Below are 22883 nucleotides of genomic sequence, written 5' to 3'. Positions count from 1 at the left end.
TGGAGCTGATCACACACTGGTACAATAGGTGTGAGACTGGTGTTGATGCATACTATTGGAGCTGATCACACACTGGTGTGAGACTGGTGTTGAAGCATACTATTGGAGCTGATCACACACTGGTACAATAGGTGTGAGACTAGTGTTGAAGCATACTATTGGAGCTGATCACACACTGGTACAATAGGTGTGAGACTGGTGTTGAAGCATACTATTGGAGCTGATCATACATAGGTGTGAGACTGGTGTTGAAGCATACTATTGGTGCTGATCACACACTGGTGTAATAGGTGTGAGACTGGTGTTGAAGCATACTATTGGAGCTGATCACACACAGGTACAATAGGTGTGAGACTGGTGTTGAAGCATACTATTGGAGCTGATCACACACTGGTACAATAGGTGTGAGACTGGTGTTGAAGCATACTATTGGAGCTGATCACACACTGGTGTGAGACTGATGTTGAAGCATACTATTGGAGCTGATCACACACTGGTACAATAGGTGTGAGACCAGTGTTGAAGCATACTATTGGAGCTGATCACACACTGGTACAATAGGTGTGAGACTGGTGTTGAAGCATACTATTGGAGCTGATCACACACTGGTGTGAGACTGGTGTTGAAGCATACTATTGGAGCTGATCACACACTGGTGTAATAGGTGTGAGACTGGTGTTGAAGCATACTATTGGAGCTGATCACACACAGGTACAATAGGTGTGAGACTGGTGTTGAAGCATACTATTGGAGCTGATCACACACTGGTGTGAGACTGGTGTTGAAGCATACTATTGGAGCTGATCACACACTGGTACAATAGGTGTGAGACTGGTGTTGAAGCATACTATTGGAGCTGATCACACACTGGTGTGAGACTGATGTTGAAGCATACTATTGGTGCTGATCACACACTGGTACAATAGGTGTGAGACTAGTGTTGAAGCATACTATTGGAGCTGATCACACACTGGTACAATAGGTGTGAGACTGGTGTTGAAGCATACTATTGGAGCTGATCACACACTGGTGTGAGACTGGTGTTGAAGCATACTATTGGAGCTGATCACACACTGGTGTGAGACTGGTGTTGAAGCGTACTATTGGAGCTGATCACACACTGGTGCAATAGGTGTGAGACTAGTGTTGAAGCGTACTATTGGAGCTGATCACACACAGGTACAATAGGTGTGAGACTGGTGTTGAAGCATACTATTGGAGCTGATCACACACTGGTGTGAGACTGGTGTTGAAGCATACTATTGGAGCTGATCACACACTGGTACAATAGGTGTGAGACTGGTGTTGAAGCATACTATTGGAGCTGATCACACACTGGTGTGAGACTGGTGTTGAAGCATACTATTGGAGCTGATCACACACTGGTACAATAGGTGTGAGACTAGTGTTGAAGCATACTATTGGAGCTGATCACACACTTGTACAATAGGTGTGAGACTGGTGTTGAAGCATACTATTGGAGCTGATCACACATAGGGGTGAGACTGGTGTTGAAGCGTACTATTGGAGCTGATCACACATAGGTGTGAGACTGGTGTTGAAGCATACTATTGGAGCTGATCACACATAGGTGTGAGACTGGTGTTGAAGCATACTATTGGAGCTGATCACACACTGGTGTGAGACTGGTGTTGAAGCGTACTATTGGAGCTGATCACAGACTGGTGCAATAGGTGTGAGACTGGTGTTGAAGCATACTATTGGAGCTGATCACACATAGGTGTGAGACTGGTGTTGAAGCGTACTATTGGAGCTGATCACACATAGGTGTGAGACTGGTGTTGAAGCATACTATTGGAGCTGATCACACATAGGTGTGAGACTGGTGTTGAAGCATACTATTGGAGCTGATCACACACTGGTGTGAGACTGGTGTTGAAGCGTACTATTGGAGCTGATCACAGACTGGTGCAATAGGTGTGAGACTGGTGTTGAAGCATACTATTGGAGCTGATCACACACTGGTACAATAGGTGTGAGACTGGTGTTGAAGCATACTATTGGAGCTGATCACACACTGGTACAATAGGTGTGAGACTGGTGTTGAAGCATACTATTGGAGCTGATCACACACTGGTACAATAGGTGTGAGACTGGTGTTGAAGCATACTATTGGAGCTGATCACACACTGGTGTGAGACTGGTGTTGAAGCATACTATTGGAGCTGATCACACACTGGTATAATAGGTGTGAGACTAGTGTTGAAGCACACTATTGGAGCTGATCACACACTGGTACAATAGGTGTGAGACTGGTGTTGAAGCGTACTATTGGAGCTGATCACACACAGGTACAATAGGTGTGAGACTGGTGTTGAAGCATACTATTGGAGCTGATCACACACTGGTGTGAGACTGGTGTTGAAGCATACTATTGGAGCTGATCACACACTGGTGTGAGACTGGTGTTGAAGCGTACTATTGGAGCTGATCACACACTGGTGCAATAGGTGTGAGACTAGTGTTGAAGCGTACTATTGGAGCTGATCACACACAGGTACAATAGGTGTGAGACTGGTGTTGAAGCATACTATTGGAGCTGATCACACACTGGTGTGATACTGGTGTTGAAGCATACTATTGGAGCTGATCACACACTGGTACAATAGGTGTGAGACTGGTCTTGAAGCATACTATTGGAGCTGATCACACACTGGTGTGAGACTGGTGTTGAAGCATACTATTGGAGCTGATCACACACTGGTACAATAGGTGTGAGACTCGTGTTGAAGCATACTATTGGAGCTGATCACACACTGGTACAATAGGTGTGAGACTGGTGTTGAAGCATACTATTGGAGCTGATCACACATAGGTGTGAGACTGGTGTTGAAGCATACTATTGGAGCTGATCACACACTGGTGTGAGACTGGTGTTGAAGCATACTATTTGAGCTGATCACACACTGGTACAATAGGTGTGAGACTGGTGTTGAAGCATACTATTGGAGCTGATCACACACAGGTGTGAGACTGGTGTTGAAGCGTACTATTGGAGCTGATCACACACTGGTGTAATAGGTGTGAGACTGGTGTTGAAGCATACTATTGGAGCTGATCACACATAGGTGTGAGACTGGTGTTGAAGCATACTATTGGAGCTGATCACACACTGGTGTGAGACTGGTGTTGAAGCGTACTATTGGAGCTGATCACAGACTGGTGCAATAGGTGTGAGACTGGTGTTGAAGCATACTATTGGAGCTGATCACACATAGGTGTGAGACTGGTGTTGAAGCGTACTATTGGAGCTGATCACACATAGGTGTGAGACTGGTGTTGAAGCATACTATTGGAGCTGATCACACATAGGTGTGAGACTGGTGTTGAAGCATACTATTGGAGCTGATCACACACTGGTGTGAGACTGGTGTTGAAGCGTACTATTGGAGCTGATCACAGACTGGTGCAATAGGTGTGAGACTGGTGTTGAAGCATACTATTGGAGCTGATCACACACTGGTACAATAGGTGTGAGACTGGTGTTGAAGCATACTATTGGAGCTGATCACACACTGGTACAATAGGTGTGAGACTGGTGTTGAAGCATACTATTGGAGCTGATCACACACTGGTACAATAGGTGTGAGACTGGTGTTGAAGCATACTATTGGAGCTGATCACACACTGGTGTGAGACTGGTGTTGAAGCATACTATTGGAGCTGATCACACACTGGTATAATAGGTGTGAGACTAGTGTTGAAGCATACTATTGGAGCTGATCACACACTGGTACAATAGGTGTGAGACTGGTGTTGAAGCGTACTATTGGAGCTGATCACACACAGGTACAATAGGTGTGAGACTGGTGTTGAAGCATACTATTGGAGCTGATCACACACTGGTGTGAGACTGGTGTTGAAGCATACTATTGGAGCTGATCACACACTGGTGTGAGACTGGTGTTGAAGCGTACTATTGGAGCTGATCACACACTGGTGCAATAGATGTGAGACTAGTGTTGAAGCGTACTATTGGAGCTGATCACACACAGGTACAATAGGTGTGAGACTGGTGTTGAAGCATACTATTGGAGCTGATCACACACTGGTGTGAGACTGGTGTTGAAGCATACTATTGGAGCTGATCACACACTGGTACAATAGGTGTGAGACTGGTGTTGAAGCATACTATTGGAGCTGATCACACACTGGTGTGAGACTGGTGTTGAAGCATACTATTGGAGCTGATCACACACTGGTACAATAGGTGTGAGACTAGTGTTGAAGCATACTATTGGAGCTGATCACACACTGGTACAATAGGTGTGAGACTGGTGTTGAAGCATACTATTGGAGCTGATCACACATAGGTGTGAGACTGGTGTTGAAGCGTACTATTGGAGCTGATCACACATAGGTGTGAGACTGGTGTTGAAGCATACTATTGGAGCTGATCACACATAGGTGTGAGACTGGTGTTGAAGCATACTATTGGAGCTGATCACACACTGGTGTGAGACTGGTGTTGAAGCGTACTATTGGAGCTGATCACAGACTGGTGCAATAGGTGTGAGACTGGTGTTGAAGCATACTATTGGAGCTGATCACACATAGGTGTGAGACTGGTGTTGAAGCGTACTATTGGAGCTGATCACACATAGGTGTGAGACTGGTGTTGAAGCATACTATTGGAGCTGATCACACATAGGTGTGAGACTGGTGTTGAAGCATACTATTGGAGCTGATCACACACTGGTGTGAGACTGGTGTTGAAGCGTACTATTGGAGCTGATCACAGACTGGTGCAATAGGTGTGAGACTGGTGTTGAAGCATACTATTGGAGCTGATCACACACTGGTACAATAGGTGTGAGACTGGTGTTGAAGCATACTATTGGAGCTGATCACACACTGGTACAATAGGTGTGAGACTGGTGTTGAAGCATACTATTGGAGCTGATCACACACTGGTACAATAGGTGTGAGACTGGTGTTGAAGCATACTATTGGAGCTGATCACACACTGGTGTGAGACTGGTGTTGAAGCATACTATTGGAGCTGATCACACACTGGTATAATAGGTGTGAGACTAGTGTTGAAGCATACTATTGGAGCTGATCACACACTGGTACAATAGGTGTGAGACTGGTGTTGAAGCATACTATTGGAGCTGATCACACACTGGTGTGAGACTGGTGTTGAAGCATACTATTGGAGCTGATCACACACTGGTACAATAGGTGTGAGACTGGTGTTGAAGCATACTATTGGAGCTGATCACTCACTGGTACAATAGGTGTGAGACTGGTGTTGAAGCATACTATTGGAGCTGATCACACACTGGTACAATAGGTGTGAGACTGGTGTTGAAGCATACTATTGGAGTTGATCACACACTGGTACAATAGGTGTGAGACTGGTGTTGAAGCATACTATTGGAGCTGATCACACACTGGTGTGAGACTGGTGTTGAAGCATACTATTGGAGCTGATCACAGAGAGCTTGACTAAAGAAAGATCTTGCATTTAAACAGTGCCTTTCATGACCTCAGGACGTCCCAAAGCACCTCACAGCCAATGAAGTATAGTTACTGTTGTAATGTAGGAAACAATTTGTGTCTTGGAAGGTCCCACAAATAGCAATGTGATACTGACCAGATAATCTGTTTTTGTGGTTAAGAGGTAAATATTGGTTAAGACACTGCGGAGAACTCTCCTGCTCTCCTTCGAATAGTGCCATGAGATCTTTTACATCCGACAGGGCCTCGGTTTATCTTTCCATCCAAAGGACCTCCAACAATGCAGCACTCCCTCAGTATTGCTCTGGGAGTGTCACCCTGCTCTTGTCTCTGGAGTGAGAGTCGAACCCACAATTATCTAACTCAGAGGTGAGAGTGCTACCCACAGTTGACAACTAACGTGGAAACCTTTGCTCCTGATGCTGGCCAACTAAAGTTAGAAGATGTTCCATTCCCTGGCACTGACATCTTTCACCTTAATAAAAAAAGCAAAAAGACATTTTTATTTTTTGAAGGAAATTATCGGGATGATTTCACAATTGGGTGTTTGCGACGCGGAACAGCACTCCCAGAGAACGCTGGCCAAGCAATCGCGTTCCCACGGCGCACGATTATCCCATTCCATTAACATCAGCCACGTGAGGCTAAACAAAAGGAAAATTTTAATGAGTGATGTGTCAGTTCTGGGCACTGCACCTCAGGAAGGATATTTTGGCCTTGGAGGGGGTACAGCGCAGATTCACCAGAATGATACTGGGGCTAAAAGACTTAAATTATGAGGACAGGTTGCATGGAGTAGGATTGTATTCACTTGCGTATAGAAGATTAAGGGGTGATCTAATTGAAGTGTTTAAGATGATTAAAGGGTTTGATAAGGTAGATAGTGGGGGGAGTCCAGAACATTAAAATTAAGCGTTACCTTAAAATTAGAGCCATGCCGTTCAGAGGTGATGTCAGGAAGCATTTCTTCACACAAATGGTAGTGGAAATCTGGAACTCTCTCCCCCAAAAGGCTGTTAAGGTTGGGGATCAAATGAAAATTTCAAAACTAAGATTGATAGATTTTCGTTAGGTGAGGGTATTAAGGGTTACGGAACCAAGGAGGGTAGATGGAGTTAAGATGCAGATCAGCCGTGATCTATTTGAATGGTGGAACAGGCTCAAGGGGCTGAATGGCCTCCTCCTGTTCCTGCGTTCCTATAAAAGAGAGTGGTATTTGGATATCCCATTTCAAAACAGTTGCTCAATCAACTCGGACAATGCTTGACGTCTCACTGGTGTTGTGTTCTTTTCATAAATCTGCTGTAAATATTATTCTGCCTCGTCTCTTTCTCCACTGGCAAATTCCACGAAGATGTGAAATGTTATTGAGAAAATAAAATAGAAGCAAGCTTTGCAACCACAAACTACACCAGTTTCCTGTTTTCCATCTAAACATACAATAGATTTTTTTTAAACTGGCGTCAACCTCCTGCTTTAAATCCCCTTCCCCACCCGGGAGAACAGAGCAAACACTAACTGCTCCATAGCAACATGGCCAATGAGTCACTGTTCTTTGATCGCTAATTATTGCAATTCTAATTTATACAAAACATAAAGGCCTCGATTTTAACTCCTCCCCGTCTGGTTGAATCCAGGCCGGGAGTAGGGGGGGGAGCGGGGGCAGTTAAACTGGAGTTGGGGCGGGCTTTACCATTCCTATCCCACCCTGATCTGGCCCGCTTTGTAGGCAGCAAGGACACCCTCCCCCCCAAGCTAGCAGGGTCCTCCTTACATATGCAGGTCGCGCTCCAATTATGTCATTGGGGCCCCGATCTGCTATTTTAACCTGAGGCCTGAGCGGGAGGAACAATGGCAGCTTCCCCTGCCCCGCTCCGGGATTCCACCCTGCCCCTTCCCCATCCCTCCACCTCAGTGCCGGGGACCATCCCCTCTGGTTCCCGGCAGCCTCTGACCGCCACGATTTTAACGGCCGGGCCTCATTCTCTTATCGCTGGCCACACGGCCGTTTTCGGTCGGTTACAAGAGTGAGGTCCAGCCAGGACCCAACGTCACTCTCGGTTCCGGGTTTTGCCGCGTGCCCCGTTCCCGCACTCCCGTTAAAATCAGGGCCAAAGAATCCGACATACTGTTGGGACAGGACATTGCGCCCAGTACCCATTGATTGGGTCGATGCTGCGTCGAAAGTTGTTACTCATGTTCTTATCCGTGTTCAACTGTAACCTGATATCTGATTATACAGTAGGGTAAAGCAAGTGGTAGGAATTGATACAAATAACCAAACAATGGCAACTTGCATTTATATAGCGCCTTTCACATAGAATAAACATCCCAAGGCGCTTCACAGGAGCGTAATCAGAGAAATTTGACACCGAGTAAAATTGAGGAGACATCAGGAGGGGCGACCAAAAGCTTGGTCAAAGAGGTAGGTTTTAAGAAGCGTCTTAAAGGAGGAGAGAGAGGTAGAGAGGTTTAGGGAAGGGATTCCAGAGCTTAGGGCCTAGGCAATATGGTGGAGCGAAAGGGAGTGGAGATGCACAAGAGGCGAGAGTGGGAGGAACAGAGAGTTCTGGAGGTGGGGGGGGGGGTGGGTGCTGAAGGTTGCAGGGCTAGAGGAGGGTACAGGAATAGGGAGCAGAAATCCTTCGACCCAGAATGGAAATATAAGAGCTAAATATATTGCAGTTGAGTCAGGAATCAACTAGGGTACGGTAAAGATTCGTTTGGATTAGAAAGTTACCCCTCTTGGTTTTAGCAGCGCTATGGTGCTCCGATGAATGAATTGGACTGCACTTAATTTCTAATTTGAATCAGACTTTCAGCAGTAACTAAATCCCTTGTAGGTTCGTCTGTTCCAAAGTATGCTTAATTTTTCCTTTACATAGAAAGGAAATAGGAACATGAAAACCAGTTTTGACTGTTTTGGCATTTCAAAAGATGGAGAGTTATAGGGGATGATTTTAATTCCCTCCTTCAACAGGTACAGGCCAGTAACATCCCACAAAGTGCAGCGATTCATTTACTGCCCTGATCCCACCTTCTGCCATCTTGGTTTGGTCCATCGTGCCTGTGCCAGCTCTCTGAAGGAGCTATCCAATTAGCCCCACTTCCCCGCCCATTCCCCAGAGCCCTGCAAATTTTCCCCCTTCAAGTATAAATCCGATTCCCTTTTGAAAGTTATTATTGAATCACCATCAAGTCCCATTCACCCATCACCCCTCTGCTTGTTGACCTACATTGGCTCCTGGTCCGGCAACGCCTCGAATTTAAAATTCTCATCCTTGTTTTCAAATCCCTCCACGGCCTCGTCCCTCCCTATCTCTGTAACCTCCTCCAGCCCTACAACCCTCCAACATCTCCCCGCTCCTCCAATTCTGGCCACTTGCACATCCCCAATTCTCATCACCCCACCACTCTGGAATTCTCTCCCTAAACCTCTCCGCCTCGCTCTCCTCCTTTAAGATTCTCCTTAAAACCTACCTCTTTGACCAAGCTTTTGGTCACCTGTCCTAATATCTCTTTATGTGGCTCGGTGTCAAATGTTGTTCGATAACGCACCTTGGAATGTTTTAATACGTTAAAGGCGCTATATAAATGCAAGTTGTTATCATTGAAGCTGATTCCACCACCCCTTCAGACAGTCCATTCCAGATCATAACAACTCGCTGCATAAAAAAAAATTCTCCTCCTCTCTCCCCTGGTTCTTTTGCCAATTGTCTTAAATCCGTGTCCTCTGGTTACTGACCCTCCTGCCAGTGGAAACCATTTCTCCTTATTTACTCCATCAAAACCCCTCATAATTTTGAACACCTCTATTAAATCTCCCCTTAACTTTCTCTGCCAGATATTAATTTTAAATGTTATTTTTATTGCCTGGCAGCAGAATTTTTTTCTACACAAAAAGACACGGGAGATTTCAGTCATTCAATGCGCCTGTACTCGACGCTAAGAGTCCTTTTTATCACTGAAAATGATTCGTTTACTTGATGAGGAAACTCACGATGAAGGCGGGGAGTTGCAGTCGTGACCAGGTTTCAGACGGGTGGACGGTCACAGATGATTCATTGTTCCATTACGTGACAATCAATGAGTCTCGGTCCAACCATCCCATGAATCGTTTTTATTAGTCCTTCAAAGTTTTCTCAATCCTCCGTTCACAGCATTTTAATTTCCTGCTGGATGAATGTCCATCAAACATGTGACTGCACTCATTATTCACACAGCAGGAGTGTGAAACCAAAATAGCAAAGCATAAATCGCAAGTCATTATTGTGAAGGAACATTTGGGGAGAGATACTAATCCCTGTACCACACACACATGGTCACGCTGCCTTCCATTTTATTATGTGCCGCACCGTGACCACTCTGGCTGAAAGCGCACACGTAAGTGTCAGCCATGGGTCAGTGGGTAGCACTCTCGCCTCACAGTCAGAAGGTTGTGGGTTTTACACCCCGCCCGATTGTTTTCCTTTCCGTTGACTTCAGCGGAAGGGAAAGTCGGCCATGACGTAAAGTGGGCAGCAGACCCGTTGCCCACCCGGTGGGAACAGTTAAACCCCACCCCAGCGTGATTGGCACATCACAGTTTTGCCCCGTGCAAAGCGATGGCATCACCAGCTTGCCACAACCACGCTCTCTGCTCACCAAGGCCCAAGCTGCTAGCGCTGTAGAATAGAACACTTACATAAGTTCTCCACTTTCCACGGGAAGCTCCCAGGACAGATGTCTCATGCCTCGGCTCAGCGGGTAGCACTCTCGTCTCTGAATCAGAAGGTCGTGGGTTCAAGACCCCACTCGAGAGACTTGAGCACATAATCCAGACTGACGCTCCCAGTGCAGTACTGAGGGAGTGCTGCTCTGTCAGAGGTGCTGTCTTTCAGATGAGATGTTAAAACAAGGCCCTGTTTTCCCTCTCATTATTGTCAGGACTATTGCTTAAACTATTCTCAATTATCTGAATCCCATGGTTGAGGTACACTCCTATGGTTTCTTTCTTTACTTTGTTCTTTAACAGTAGTCAATCTGTTCCCCTCCAAGTCACACACCATCCTCAGATGGACATAAAAGATTCCATGGCACTATTTGAAGATCAGGGGAGTTTTCCCTGGTGTCATGACTAATACTTATCCCTCAACCAACATCACTAAAACACAGATTATCTGGTCATTATCACATTGCTGTTTGTGGAATTTTGCTGTCTGTAAATTGGCTGCCGTGTTTCCTACATTACAACAGTGACTGTACTTCATTGGCTGTGATTTGGGACATCCTGAGGCAGCAGCCAATTTGCACACAACAGAATCTCACAAACAGCAATCAGATAATCTGATTTTAGTGATGTTGGTTGAGGGATAAATATTGGCCAGGACACCAGGGAGAACTCCCCTCCTCATCTTCGAAATAGTTGCCATGGGATCTTTTATATCCACCTGAGAGGTTCGAAACCATTGGCCGATATTAAAGGTCAACAGTGGTGAAATATTTCCCAAAGATTTCAAGGCATGAGGTGTTAGTGTGGGATTCATACAGTTACAAACTCAGGGAAATTTGTAACCGTGAGTGACAAGCATTTGTTTTCGTATTGCAGTAAATATTTATTCCAGCTGAATGAAATCCATATTTATACGGCTGTATGTTAGCTGTTGGATAATAAATACTTGGGAATATGGAACAAGTATTGAGGCGTTCAGGGGACTTCATTATTGTCAGGACTATTGCTTAAACTATTCTCAATCATCTGAATCCCATGGTTGAGGTACACTCCTATGGTTTCTTTCTTTAGTTTGTTCTTTAAAAGTAGTCAATCTGTTCCCCTCCAAGTCACACACCATCCTTACTTGGACATATATCGGCCTTTCCTTCATCATCGCTGGGTCAAAATCCTGGAACTCTCTACCTAACAGCACTGTGGGAGAACCTTCACCACACGGACTGCAGCGGTTCAAGAAGAAGGCCCACCACCACCTTCTCAAGGGGCAACGAGGGATGGACAATAAATGCTGGCCTCGCCAGCGATGCCCATATCATGGAATCATACGGCACAGAAGGAGGCCATTCGGCCCATCGTGCCTGTACTGGCTCTTTGAAAAAGCTATCCAATTAGTCCCACTCCCCCCACTAGCCCTGCAAATGATTCCTTTTTCATATCACGAACATGAATTAATAAAACCGAAAAATAATCTCCCTGGGCTTTTCTCGGTGTTAGTCAGGGGAAATGGTCTTTCCAATGGGAGCCTGTCAGGGGTGGGAGGGAATTCCTGCTCGCCCTGACTCCACCCGATTTGCTGTGGGTTCAGGCTCCACCGGTGAACTGATCTAACTGCGGCTGCCAACCTGTTGCTCCTCCTGCGGCCTGTGTCTGGCTTGTGCTTTGAGAGCACTTTGCATCGAGCCTCTGTGTGAAACGTCCAGTGAGGCCCCGTCACTGACCTTTAGATGTCAAGGCCTCAGAGGCAAGCCCAGCATTCAAACAGGAGGAGGCCATTCAGCCCCTTGAGCTTGTACCGCCATTTAATTAGATCATTACTGATCTGTACCTCAACTCCTTTTACCCGCCTTTGCTCCATATCCCTCGATACCCTGACCCAACTATCGATCTCAGTCTTGAAAGCTCCAATTGACCCTCAGCATCCACAGCCTTCTGGAGGAGAGAGTTCCAGATTTCCGCTACCCTTTGTGTGAAACTTAACTGGACCGGCCATATAAATACTGTGGCTACGAGGGCAGGTCAGAGGCTGGGTATTCTGAGGCGAGTGACTCACCTCCTGACTCCCCAAAGCCTTTCCACCATCTACAAGGCACAAGTCAGGAGTGTGATGGAATACTCTCCACTTGCCTGGATGAGTGCAGCTCCAACAACACTCAAGAAGCTCGACACCATCCAGGACAAAGCAGCCCGCTTGATTGGCACCTCATCCACTACCCTAAACATTCACTCCCTTCACCACCGGCGCACAGTGGCTGCAGTGTGTACCATCCACAGGATGCACTGCAGCAACTCACCAAGGCTTCTTCGACAGCACCTCCCAAACCTGCGATCTCTACCACCTAGAAGGACAAGAGCAGCAGGCACATGGGAACAACACCACCTGCACATTCCCCGCCAAGTCACACACCATCCCGACTTGGAAATATATCGCCGTTCCTTCATCGTCACTGGGTCAAAATCCTGGAACTCCCTTCCTAACAGCACTGTGGGAGAACCTTCACCACACGGACTGCAGCGGTTCAAGAAGGCGGCTCACCACCACCTTCTCAAGGGCAATTAGGGATGGGCAATAAATGCTGGCCTCGCCAGCGACGCCCACATCCCATGAACGAATTTTTTTAAAAAGCGCTTCCTGACATCACCCCTGAATGGCCTGGCTCTAATTTTAAGGTTATGCCCTCTTGTTCTGGATTCCCCCACCAGAGGAAATAGTTTCTCTGTGTCTGCCCTATCAAATCTCTTTATCATTTTAAACACCTCAATTAGATCACCTCTCAGCCTTCTAAACGCAAGGGCATACTAGCTTAGTTAATGAAACCTGTCCTCGGAATTTAACCCTTGTAGCCCCGGTATCATTCTGGCGAATCTGCGCCGCACCCCCTCCTCGGCCCAGAACTGATGGAGTCTGAGCAGAGCTCTAAACAACTGAACTATAACGTCCACCCCTTTGTATTCCAGCCCTCGAGATAAAGGCCAACATTCCATGAGCTTTTTTTGATCACTTGTTATTCCTGTAGAAGCCAAATTTCCCTCATTCCAATCTGTCTTGCACGCACCCAGGCAGGAACAGAGGGCGAGGTGGGACACAGTGGAGTGTGTCCCGGAGCACTTTTCCAGCACTATCCACCTGAGATCCACCGGGAATCTGACGGGAGACACAACCGGTCACAGTCAGTCCCTCGTCCAGCTGTGCTCAGCCCCACCTCTGGAGCAAGAGTAACAGCACCATCGAGTGGAGGAACTAGGAACAGCAGGTGTCGCTGTTACCATTACAGTATTAGGAGATTGCATTTATACAACAACATTTATATAGCGCCTTTAATGTAGTAAAACGCGCTTCGCAGGAGCGTTATCAAACAAAATGTGACACCGAGCAACTTAAGGAGATATTAGGACAGCTTGGTCAACGTGGTGGGTTTTAAGGAGGGTCTTAAAGGGGGAGAGGTAGAGAGGAGGAGAGGTTTAGGGAATTCCAGAGCTCAGGTCCCAGGCAGCTGACGGCACGGCCGCCAACGGTAGGGTGAAGGGATTGGGGGATGCGCAAGAGGCCAGGATTGGAGGAGTGCAGAGATCTCGGAGGGTTGTAGGGCTGGAGGAGGTTACAGAGATTGGGAGGGGCGAGGCCATGGGGGGATTTGAAAACAAGGATGAGAATCGAGGTGTTGCTGGACCGGGAGCCAATGTAGGTCAGGGAGCACAGGGGGGTGATGGGTGAACAGTGCCTTTCATGTGCTCAGAACATCCCAAGGTGCCTCGCAGTAAATGAAATACTTTTGAAAGATGGACACACAGCAAGTTCCCACAAACAGCAATGTGATAACGACCAGTTAATCTGTTTTTAGTGATGTTGGTTGAGGGATAAATATCAACCAGGACACCGGGGAGAACTCCCCTGCTCTTCTTCAAATAGTGCCATGGGATCTTTTACATCCACCTGTTACATCTAGTTATTGCTTCCTCTTGTCCTGCTACCATTGCCCCAGTAGGGTTTCATCTACCTCCTGCCATTTTGTTCTCCCGCTGCTGTCATCCCCTCTGCCCTTTCTCTCCGAGACTCTTCCTCTATTTGTCCGGTGGTGCAATCCATAGTTGTTCTCTCTTGCTTTCCCACAACTCACAGTTCATGCGAGGCTTCAGCCTCCTTCACTGACCGATCGAGAGCGCAGTCCTCTTGGGGGGGGGGGGGGGGGGGGGGGTTTATTTTTGCCGTACAGCAGCCAACACTTGTGTGAGATTTTTTTTTTCACTCGACACGAAGGGCTGTGCTTTCAAAAGTTGTTTTCTGGAACAGGCTGCCGGCTCGTGCGGCGGACGCCGATTCGCTGAATTCCTTCAAGCGAGGGCTGGACCTGTTTCCGGCTGGGGCGGAGATCACCTCGTAGAAAAGGACAGTAATGAGTAGAATTCAGGGCCAGGGTGGTCTCCTGGACTAGTTTCAATCATCTCTTGTGGGGGGGAGGGGGGGGGGGGGGGGGGAGAGTCGGAGAGGAATTGCCCAGATTTTTTTTCCCAAATTAGCTTGTTTTTTTTTAATCAGTTTTTTTGCCTATCCCAGGAGATCACATAGTTTTGGCTGGGGTGCAGAGTGTATATATTGTGATACGCAAGGTATAACAGTTGTGGGTGGGTGGGTGGGCCAGAGGGTCTTTTCCTGTCTGTCATTGTCCTCTGTTTGTAAGGTTTGACACTGTGGAAGTGTTTCAAATTGTGACCCATTAACAGCCTGCCATTGGCCAAACTCAAAACTGTAAGATGATGAGAGTCAAATCAACATGCTACAATTTTAGGAACAGAGAGACCCGAGGGTTCACATACAGAAATCTTTGAAGGTAGCAGAACAAGTTGACAAGACTGTTAAAAAAACATATGGGGTCCTGGGCTTTATAAATAGAGGCATAGAGTATAAAAGCAAGGAAGTTATGCTAAACCTTTATTAAACACTGATTAGGCCTCAGTTGGAGTATTGTGTCCAATTCTGGGCACCGCACTTTAGGAAGGCTGTCAAGGCTTTAGAGAGGGTGCAGAGGAGATTTACCAGAATGGTACCAGGGATGAGAGACTTCAGTTATGTGGAGAGACTGGAGAAGCTGGGGTTGTTCTCCTTAGAGCAGAGAAGGTTAAGGGGAGATTTAATAGAGGTGTTCAAAATTACGAGAGCTTTTGATAGAGTTGACAGGAGAAACTGTTTCCACTGGCAGGAGGGTCGGTAACCAGAGGACACAGATTTAAGGTAATTGGCAAAAGAACCAGAGGGCTGGTGAGGAAAAAGTTTAATTACTCAGCGAGTTGTTATGATCTGGAATGCACTGCCTGAAAGGGTGGTGGAAGCAGATTCAATAATAACTTTCAAAAGGGAATTGGATAAATACTTGAAGGAAAATTTTGCAGGGCTATGGGGAATGAGAGGGGAGTGGGACTAGTTGGATAGCTCTTAAAAAGAGCCTGCACAGGCATGATGGGTCGAATGGCCTCTTTCTGGGGTGTATGATTCTATGACCTGCCTTCAGAAAACTTTGAGAGAACATTGACACCGTGTTCTCACTTTTCCAGATGGTCCCAGATGCCCGGGAGAGGTGGGGGGGGGGGGGCCACATTGGATTGAGTGCCCCAGGAGATGAACTAGCCGTGCAAAAGCCCATGAGAAGTCAATGGGCAAGTCCAAATCTAACTAACGGCCGGCATCAATCATTCGCCACTCAGAGCAAAATCCGGCCCAATAAATGAGGATAACAGCTCCCTGTGTTAGAAGGACTGTTCCTTCCCATGCACAGCTGGTCTGTGTGAGAATATCCCTCATATATATTCTGGCTGGGCAATATTTCAGCTTCCTAATGAGGTTAAGGGAAGAAATCCCTTCTCTCACATCCCACTTGTCATTTTGAATAATATATATTTGTCCACATCTTACTTGGGACCGACACTCGCTGCCAGAACTTCTTTGAGTCATTCGCATTTGACAAAAAACAACTGTCAGAAGTCGTAGTTTGATACGTGCTGCACTCAGTACCAGAGATTTGAGCACAAAATCTAGGCTAGCACTCCCAGTGCAGTACTGAGGGTGAGACGTTAAACCAAAGCCCCATCTGCCCTCTCAGGTGGACGTAAAAGATCCCATGCCACTATTTCGAAGAAGAGCAGGGGAGTTCTCCCCGCTGTCCTGACCAACATTTATCCCCCAACCAACATCACTAAAAAACAGATTATCTGGTCATTATCACATTGCTGTTTATGGGACCTTGCTGTGCGCAAATTGGCTGCCACGTTTCCTACATTACAACAATGACTACACTTCAAAAGTACTTCATTGGCTGTGAAGCACTTTGGGACATCCTGAGGTTGTGAAAGCCGCTAAAGAAATACAGGTTCTTTCCCACAGCCTTTAATAGACCACTTTCCATACCCTTTAACATCCAACCCAGACTAATCCCACTCACTCACCCTACCCTTTAATATCCGACCCAGTCTAATCCAAAAATCCTGTTCACCCCCTCTACCATTTAACATCCCACCTAATCTAACCCCACTCAATCTGCCATTAGATGTTCTATGTCCACCTGAGAGGGCAGACAGAGACTCGGTTTAATGTTTCATCCGAAGGAAGGCACCTCCGACAGAGCAGCACTCCCTCAGTACTGCACTGGGAGCGTCGACCTAGAATTTGCACTCAAGTCTCTGGAGTGGGACCTAAACCCACAACCTTCTGACGCTTGAGGCAAGCATGCTACCAATTGAGCCACGGCTGACCATATGTAATGCAGGACATTCCGGAGTTTTACTTGAGGGTGAAACTTTGCACAATCTCTCCTTAGACGATTGAACAATTTGGGTGCAGCGCATCACAGAGCAGATTGTACACAACCTGTGGCAGGAACAGACAGGATGGGCCAAATGGTCTTTCTCTTCCTTTTTTTTTATATAAGATGTTAAGCCTCCATAAATTGAGTTAAAATGTTTTTTTTTTAAAAAAACAAATGCTGGAAATTTAAATAAAACCAAAAACTGCAAGAAATACACAGCAGCTGGAAAGAAGAGAGACAGCTTGAAGTTTTGGGTGGAGATCCTTCGTCAGAACTGGAAAAGGGAAAGCAAGAGAACAGGCCAAAACGAGAGGAGGTAAGCATAACAGGTAAAAGTCAAAGTCAAAAATGCAGCAAATAGTCAGGTAGAGTAGTGGAGTGGCTAGGTTACTAGTCCAATTAATCCAGCAGGGTGTGAGTTCAAATCTGACCATGGGCAGTTTGAGAATTTGAATTCATAGGAACAGGAGTAGGCCATTCAGCCCCTCGTGCCTGCTCTGCCATTTGATAAGATCATGGCTGATCTGTGATTAACTCCATATACCTGCCTTTGGCCCATATCCCTTAATACCTTTGGTTGGCAAAAAGCTCAGATTTAAATTTAGCAATTGAACTAGCATCAACTGCCGTTTGCGGAAGAGAGTTCCAAACTTCTACCACCCTTTGTGTGTAGAAGTGTTTACTAATCTCGCTCCTGAAAGGTCTGGCTCTAATTTTTAGACTGCGCCCCCTACTCCTAGAATCCCCAACCAGCGGAAATAGTTTCTCTCTATCCACCCTATCTGTTCCCCTTAATAGCTTATAAACTTCGATCAGATCACCCCTTAACCTTCTAAACTCTAGAGAATACAACCCCAAATTGTGTCATCTCTCCTCGTAACTTAACCCTTGAAGTCCGGGTATCATTCTAGTAAACCTACGCTGCACTCCCTCCAAGGCCAATATGTCCTTCTGAAGGTGCGATGCCCAGAACTGCTCACAGTACTCCAGGTACGGTCTAACCAGAGTTTTGTATAGCTAACAATTCAGTTTAAAAAAAAATCGACAGGAAATTAAAAGTTATTATGAAGCTCTTGGATTGTTATAAAAACCCAACTGGTTCACTCCTTTCCTTCCTTTAATGGAAGAAAACCTGCCATTCTTACCTGATCTGGGTCTACATGTGAATCCAGTCCCACTCTTAACTGCCCTCTAAGTGGCCCAAAAGTAGATAAGTCACCTGGTCCAGCTGGAATGCATCCTAGGTTGCTGAGGGAAGTAAGGGTGGAAATTGCAGAGGTACTGGCCAAACATCCTTAGATATGGGGATGGTGCAGAGGACTGGAAAACTGCAAATGTTACATGGGTGTAAGGATAAACCCAGCAACTATAGGCCAGTCAGTTTAACCTCGGTGGTGGGGAAACTTTTAGAAACAATAATCCGGAACAGAATTAGCAGTCACTTGGACAAGTGTGGATTGATTAGGGAAAGGCAAATCGTGTTTAACTAACTTGATAGAGTTTTTTGATGAGGTAACAGAGGGTCGATGAGGGCAATGCGGTTGATGTGGTGTATATGGACTTTCAAAAGGAGTTTGATAAAGTGCCGCATAATAGGCTTGTCATCAAGATTGAAGCACATGGAATAAAAGGGGCAGTAGCAGCATGGATACAGAATTGGCTAAGTAACAGGAAGCAGAGAGTAGTGGTGAACGGTTGTTTTTCAGACTGGAGGGAGGTGTACAGTGGTGTTCCCCAGGGGTCGATACTAGGATCACTCCTTTTCTTGATATATATTAATAACTTGGACTTGGGTGTACAGGGCACAATTTCCAAACTTGGGAGTGTAGTGAACAGTGAGGAGGATAGTGATAGACTTCAAGAGGACATGGACAGGTTGGTGGCATGGGTGGACACATGGCAGATGAAATTTAATGCAGAACTAAAGGGCACAATTCTAAAAAGGGTACAGGAACAGAGAGATCTGGGGGTATATGTACACAAATTGTTGAACCTTTATAAAACACTGGTTCGGCCACAGCAGGAGTATTGTGTCCAGTTCTGGGCACCGCACTTCAGGAAAGACGTGAAAGCCTTAGAGAGGGTGCAGAAGAGACCTACTAGAATGATTCCAGGGATGAGGAAATTTCAAGACTTTTTCTCTTGAAATACAGATGGTTGAGAGGAGATTTGATAGAGGTATTCAAAATCATGAAGGGTCTGGCCAGAGTAGAGAGAAACTGTTCCTATTGGCAGAAGGGTCAAGAACCAAAGGAAATAGATTTAATGTGATTGGCAAAAGAACCAAAGGTGACATGAGGAAAAACTTTTTACACAGGATCTGGAATGCACTGCCCGAGGGGGTGGTGGAGGCAGATTCAATCATGGCCTTCAAAATGGAACTGGATAAGTACCTGAAGGGAAAAGATTTGCAGGGCTACGGGGATAGGGCGGGGGAGTGGGACTAGCTGGATTGTTCTTGCATAGAGCCAGCACAGACTCGATGGGCTGAATGGCCTCCTTCCGTGCTGTAACTTTTCTATGATTCTGTATGATTCCATGAAAAGCACAGCCTTTGAGAGGCTGGTAAGTGCTGGGTGATGTGTAACAGTCATAAGAATGTGTGGCACTCCCATGATTCCTTTTGTTGCAGGAAAAGTTATTCATCTACAGATTCAAAATTCAGGATAGTTCAAGGACAGCTCTGTAGCTACAGTGTTGAAACATGGATGTATCTGGAATACCGCAGTCTCCATTAGTTTTGCACTTGGTTTCCTCTGGAGTGCCAACCTTTCACCAGCCTAGAGTCAAATTGACCGCAGCAACTTCCTGCACAGCTTCAGCATGCCCCCTGGCGGTTAAACTGAGATACGTCACCCTCAGAGTTTGCTAAGGTGCGAGACAGTATGGTGACTGAAGGGAACAGTATACCATGTGGCAAACTAGCTTGAAGGAGTCAAGAGAGAATGAGGAGGCAAAAATGGAGGCACTCTTTGGACTTTTTCTAATATCAAATAAACATGAGCAATTTCCCCTTTTAAAATTAAAACAATGCTTTTTAAAATTTAAAATGAGGTTAAGCTCCCATTTGTAGGTGACCAAGTGAGGCAACTAACAAAATCTTTGGGGGGCTTTTCCGGAGTGTATTTAACTGTGGAACTTTGACTCAATCTAGAGCAGTAGTTTTTCCAAAGGCAGAAACTGCTATTATTGAGAGTAAAGCATTGTTCATCAATAAGAGTAGATAGATAGAGAGAAACTATTTCCTCTGGTGGGGGAGTCTAGAACAAGGGGACATAACCTTAAAATTAGAGCTAGGCCATTCAGGGGTGATGTCAGGAAGCACTTCTTCACACAAAGGGTAGTGGAAATCTGGAATTCTCTGGAAAGCTGTTGAGGCTGGGGGGGTCAATTGGAAATTTCAAAACTGAGAATGTTAGATTTTTGTTATGTAAGAGTATCAAGGGATAAGGATCAAAGGCAGGTAAATGGGGTTTGAGGTACAGATCAGACACGAACTGAATGGCAGAGCAGGCTCGAGGGCTGAATGACCTCCTCCTGATCCTAATGTTCCTACAAACAGATGAGACCTCGTCTTAATGCCTCATCCAAGGGACAGAGGGTGCAGAAAAGATTTACTGGAATGGTTCCGGGGATGAGGGACTTCAGTTACGTGGATAGACTGGAGAAGCTGGGGTTGTTCTCCTTAGAGCAGAGAAGGTTGAGAGGAGATTTGATAGAGGTGTTCAAAATCATGACGGGTTTAGATAAAGTAAATAAAGAGAAACTGTTCCCATTGTCGGAAGGGTCGAGAACCAGAGGACAGATTTAAGGTGATTGGCAAAAGAACCAAAGGCGATATGAAGAAAAACTTTTTTACGCAGCAAGTAGTTATGATCTGGAATGCGCTGCCTCAAAGGGTGGTGGAAGCAGATTCAATTATGGCTTTCAAAAAGGAATTGGATAAATATTTGAAGGGAAAAAAATTGCAGGGCTACAGGGAAAGAGTGGGGGAATGGGTCTAACTGGATTGCTCCTACAAAGAGCCAACACTGGTTCGATGGGCCAAATGGCTTCCTTCTGTGCTGTAACCATTCTATGATTCTATGAATTAAAAACAGTGAATATTCAATGGCGTTATCAAGAGCAGTGTATAGACAGAGGTTCGACAAAAGCAGACATAAATAGAGAAGATATAAAAAGGTCAGCACAGTGCACAGTTCACTATGCTTGCACTTTATTCACAATCGCAGAATCAACTATTGTTCCAAAATATAGTTTTATTTGCTATATTTATGAGTACCTCTGTTTGACTAGTCACATTTTGCAATACATTAGAACCTCACTCTCGCACTAATCCAGACAGTGGCCTGTTTGCTAGGGCGAAGAGTCTGTGGCCCAACAGTTCTGGCAGTACTTGGTTGCATCTCTCTCTGGTATTAATCAGGGCCATTATATGGGTGGTGGTGCTGCTGCTGCTGCTGCTGGGTTTGACCAAAATTGAACAGGCCTGGTAGTAGGTTCTGGGCACTCCTCCCTTGTTGGCAAATTCAAACAGCCAAACCCAGCAATATCAGCATCATGAGAACTACCCACATGCAGGTGAATCACCATGTGGGAAGCCTTTTGGCAAATCAAGTTTTGGTAGGCTGGAGTTTGGTAGAGTGAGGTCCTACTGTAGAGACTGCATATTCCATTTTTGTTTCATTCAAGACCTTTCCCGATTAAAATTCCACTATAAAACTCTCATTATCCTTTATTTATTTGGTATAATTCAACTTTTTGTTTTTTTTAAATCTTTTTCCAAGGCCTTTCTTTACATGGAATGAATATCTCCAGAAAAAAAAGTCACTGCTGAAAAGGAGCAGTGAATGAATACAAGCTTGGTGAAACACTATTTACAAAAAAGTTATCAGCCCGATTAGGGCACTACTTAAACCAGTTTGTGGAACTCCCATAAATTATCTGTGACTGTTACTTAAAAGAAATTGTGTTCCTGGAGATTTTTGGTTGGGTCTCTCCCTCTCCTTTCCTCATTCCCAGCTAGGCCAGGTTACACCACAAACACTTAGAAGCTGAACCGAAGGGATTTGTAAATCCCGCTTAACAGGGAAAAATATTTACAATGTAATTTACAGTATTATTTGTCAATCTTTTACTTGTAGGAGCACCAGAACCAAAGTTCAACTAGCAATTTCCTTGGCAGTTTGACCAAAGGGTAATATAAAAGTGTTCTATAACATACACAGTATTCGTGGGGATAACTAAAGGGTAATATAAAATTGTGTTCTTTAACATACAGTGTATTCATTGGATAACTTTAATAGCTGCAAATATAACATGAAACAAATCTGAACAGCTATAAATACTGCAATTACAAACCATTACTGAAAAAAAACGTTAAAAAAAACTCGACAAACCTCCAAATATGGAAACACTATGAATCTATCTTCGTCCTGCCCCCTAGTATACATTTGAGATCTAAATTAGATTCAAACAAAAACAAAATAGTGTCTGCAGCTTTACCAATGGACCAATTGAAGGATTTGCATTTCCACGTCAGCTAGCCAAAGCTATTACAGTTCATGAGGCGGTTTGGTGTTAGCCCCCCCACCTCAGGATCTTCTGATCCTCTTTTCCAGTTGGGAAACTGTCGCGAAGAAAGCGAGTGGAGGTCTCACTTCCGTTGGACTGTGTTAAACGGCGGTGCCTGAACAGTCTGGATGGACTGAAACACTGGTTTCTTTTTTACATCAGAAGACAGGGTTTTCACTGACGGCAGCAGCTGATTCCTTTTGATGATCTGTAGCGCCAACTGTGTGTTTCCTGCAAAAAAAAACAGGTCAACTAATGAAGAAGCTATTGTTTCAGAAATATAAATGGACACTGACCGTTGGCTACCGGGGGGGGGGGGG

The 22883-nt window shown here is 45.5% G+C and overlaps 1 protein-coding gene across 2 annotated transcripts in view; it reads right to left on the bottom strand.

Moving 5' to 3' along the window:
* Nucleotides 1-21162: 21162 nt before the first annotated feature.
* Nucleotides 21163-22883, bottom strand: part of cnot10 (CCR4-NOT transcription complex, subunit 10) — a 35715-nt gene continuing 33994 nt past the window's right edge. For both annotated transcript variants that reach the window (XM_067981747.1, XM_067981739.1), the window contains exon 19: nucleotides 21163-22794. In XM_067981747.1, coding sequence (XP_067837848.1) covers nucleotides 22646-22794 — 149 coding nt within the window. In that variant the 3' untranslated portion in view covers nucleotides 21163-22645. The remainder of the gene's footprint in view (nucleotides 22795-22883) is intronic.

The sequence above is a fragment of the Heptranchias perlo genome, chromosome 3 (genome assembly GCF_035084215.1).
Source record: "Heptranchias perlo isolate sHepPer1 chromosome 3, sHepPer1.hap1, whole genome shotgun sequence".
Lineage (NCBI taxonomy): Eukaryota > Metazoa > Chordata > Chondrichthyes > Hexanchiformes > Hexanchidae > Heptranchias > Heptranchias perlo.
This window is presented reverse-complemented; position numbering and strand designations above follow the sequence as displayed.